The sequence below is a fragment of the Etheostoma cragini genome, unplaced genomic scaffold (assembly GCF_013103735.1).
Source record: "Etheostoma cragini isolate CJK2018 unplaced genomic scaffold, CSU_Ecrag_1.0 ScbMSFa_2707, whole genome shotgun sequence".
In the NCBI taxonomy this organism is placed as follows: domain Eukaryota; kingdom Metazoa; phylum Chordata; class Actinopteri; order Perciformes; family Percidae; genus Etheostoma; species Etheostoma cragini.
In genome coordinates, this window is record NW_023266898.1 from 1 (window position 1) to 2726 (window position 2726).

General features: G+C 52.4%; 1 protein-coding gene across 1 annotated transcript; it reads right to left on the reverse strand.

The window, feature by feature from the left end:
- Positions 1-904: 904 nt before the first annotated feature.
- On the reverse strand, positions 905-2151 carry sft2d3 (SFT2 domain containing 3). The gene is made up of 2 exons (XM_034865779.1): positions 1397-2151; positions 905-1176 (listed from the first exon to the last, which is right to left on the reverse strand). Exon 1 carries the CDS (start codon positions 2101-2103, stop codon positions 1414-1416), a length of 690 nt encoding a protein of 229 aa, XP_034721670.1. The 5' UTR covers positions 2104-2151; the 3' UTR covers positions 905-1176; positions 1397-1413.
- Positions 2152-2726: the final 575 nt, after the last annotated feature.

The following is a 2726-nucleotide window of genomic DNA, read 5'->3' on the forward strand; positions in this document are numbered from 1 at the left end:
AACACACTCACACACACACACACACACACACACAGAGACACACACACACAGACACCCAGAGAGAGACACACACACACAGACACCCAGAGAGACACACACACACACACACACACACACACACAGACACCCAGAGAGACACACACACACACACAGAGAGAAACAGACACACACACAGACGCATGCAGACAGACACACAAACACATATACACAATCACAGACACACACACAGAGTGAAAGGACGTCATACTCCCTCTCTCTCCTTCCATCCATCCTTCTTTCCCTCCTTCATATCTCCATTCACTCTCTTAAAACCTCAGAGAGATGAATAATTAACATCTAGAGATCCACGTGTGGGACATCAGCTCGTTAAATGGGAACATTATTATTTTTAGACAAGACGTTCATGCTGTCATGTCATTTTGGGAAACACGGATATATACATACATATATATACACATATATATACACACACACATATACAGGCCGCAGTGAAAGGTTCCGGTGTTGAGATGAAGGAGTGTGTCGGATCATTGCGACAGGCAGTGAATGAAGATGTTGGGCTGTTAAGCCATGGTACAGTTTCTCCTCCCGACAGCATCACACACCAGGCACACTCACTGCCGCGTTCTTACTGGAATTGCTGGGATAGTGTGTGTATAATATGGAGACAGAATGTGGAGATCGTGTGGTATGTACAGTGATTCTTTACAGAGGGGGGAAGTCCATAATTCCTCATGTGTTCATTCATAGTTCTGATGCTTCAGAGATAATCTACAATGAAGATAAAAGATCTCATTGGAGGAGAAGGTGGAGTTACTCTTGTATTGTGTCTGTGTGTGTGTGTATATATACACACACACACAGACAGAGAGAGAGATATATGTACACATAGCGAATACAGCGGTTATTAACCATTTTAGTTCTTTATTTTCGGTATTAAAAGGATTCATTAAAAGTTCCTCAGAGGAAATTCAACAGTTGAAGCATCTTTAACTTTATTTGGTCCCGTGAGCAGCAGCAGTCCGTTAACAGCCAATAATATCATTAATAGTCTCAATTAAATATAAAACTCAAAAAGCCCCAAAACAGTCCGCTGAGTCCCGCAGATCTTCATCCTGGATCACCGCTGAAAACGTCCAGAAACCCCCCCAGTGTCTGTGCAAAGTACCCGCTCTGAGCCCCGCTGTCCCCGGTCAGATCGGCATAGTCCTCCCGGTCTGTGCCGCTCCGTCCCGGGTCAGATCGGCATAGTCCTCCCGGTCTGAGCCCCTCCATCCCCGGTCAGATCGGCATAGTCTTCCCGGTCTGTGCCGCTCCGTCCCGGGTCAGATCGGCATAGTCCTCCCGGTCTGTGCCGCTCCGTCCCGGGTCAGATCGGCATAGTCTTCCCGGTCTGTGCCGCTCCGTCCCCGGTCAGATCGGCATAGTCTTCCCGGTAACCGTCCGCTTGATGGCGGACGCCGCCATGCCCCCCATGAAGCGGATCCCGGCGCTGCCCCCCGGCAGCAGCGACACCACGTAGCCGCCGATCACCGCGACCTGCAGCGCGGCTCCCAGCGCCGTCAGCACGGTGCTGTGGAGGCTCAGCGCCGCGTACAGGGTCCCCCCCAGGGCGCACAGGTACACCGCGGCCCCGGGGGACGTGTGCAGCCCGGAGGCGAGTCTGCTGGGCCCGCGCAGCACCGCCGCGGCGGCGATGGCGAACAGCGAACCGAGCGACCACAGCAGCGCGAACTTGCGCGCGTAGAGCAGCAGCAGCGGCGCGTACAGCGCGGACAGCCCGAAGCACAGCGCGGAGAAGCACGCGCACACGCCGAAGGCCACGAGCCGCTGGCGGCGGCTCATGCCCGGCAGACAGGGGTCCGGCTCGGCCGACCACGGCCAGGAAAAGCCGCTGTTTCCACCGGAGCTCGGGCCGGACTGGCCGGTCCCGCGGCTCCCGCCGGACCAGCGGCTCGACCACCGCCCGAACCAGCTGCCCGGGACCGGCTCCGGGTCGTCCAGGTCCACCGTGGTGCTGGAGCTGGACTGGGAGATGGTCCGGGCTCCGGATCCTTTAGACTGGGACAGGTATTCCTGCAGCTGTCGGTTCAGTTCCGCCATGACGGAGGAAGCTAACTGGCTAACTGGCTAACTGCTTCCGGCAGACATGCCCCGCCCCCACAGGACATCAACATCAACATCTGGGTCAGTTCTGACAGACATGCCCCGCCTCCACAGGACATCAACATCCGGGTCAGTTCTGCACTAGAACAGGTAGAATATTAACTATAATATATAAAAAGTTGTTTCTTGTCAACAGTTTCTTCATTTTTGTGACATCAGTATTTAATCTCAGTATATTGTTAATATCACTAACACCAGTATGTTGTATTTACATTAGTTTAACACTATTTCCGACAATTCTTTAACATTTTTTATCTCTTTTCAACAGTTCCTTCCTTCCTTCCCGTCACTAACACATCTCCACTAGTTTACACTGTGTACTTTTTTTTTCGTTGTTAAATCTCATTAATGTGAAATTAAATCATCTTTTGTCCGAGTTTTTTTGAGGAATAAGACTCCAGGAAGCAGAGACCTGGTCTATAAAGCAGAGACCTGGTCCAGGAAGCAGAGACCTGGTCCAGGGAGCAGAGACCTGGTCTATAAAGCAGAGACCTGGTCCAGGAAGCAGAGACCTGGTCCATGAAGCAGAGACCTGGTCCAGGGAGCAGAGACCTGGTCCA

Coding starts and splice junctions, on each gene's coding strand:
- sft2d3 (XM_034865779.1), bottom strand. CDS start 2,103: ATGGCGGAACTGAACCGACAGCTGCAGGAATACCTGTCCCAGTCTAAA.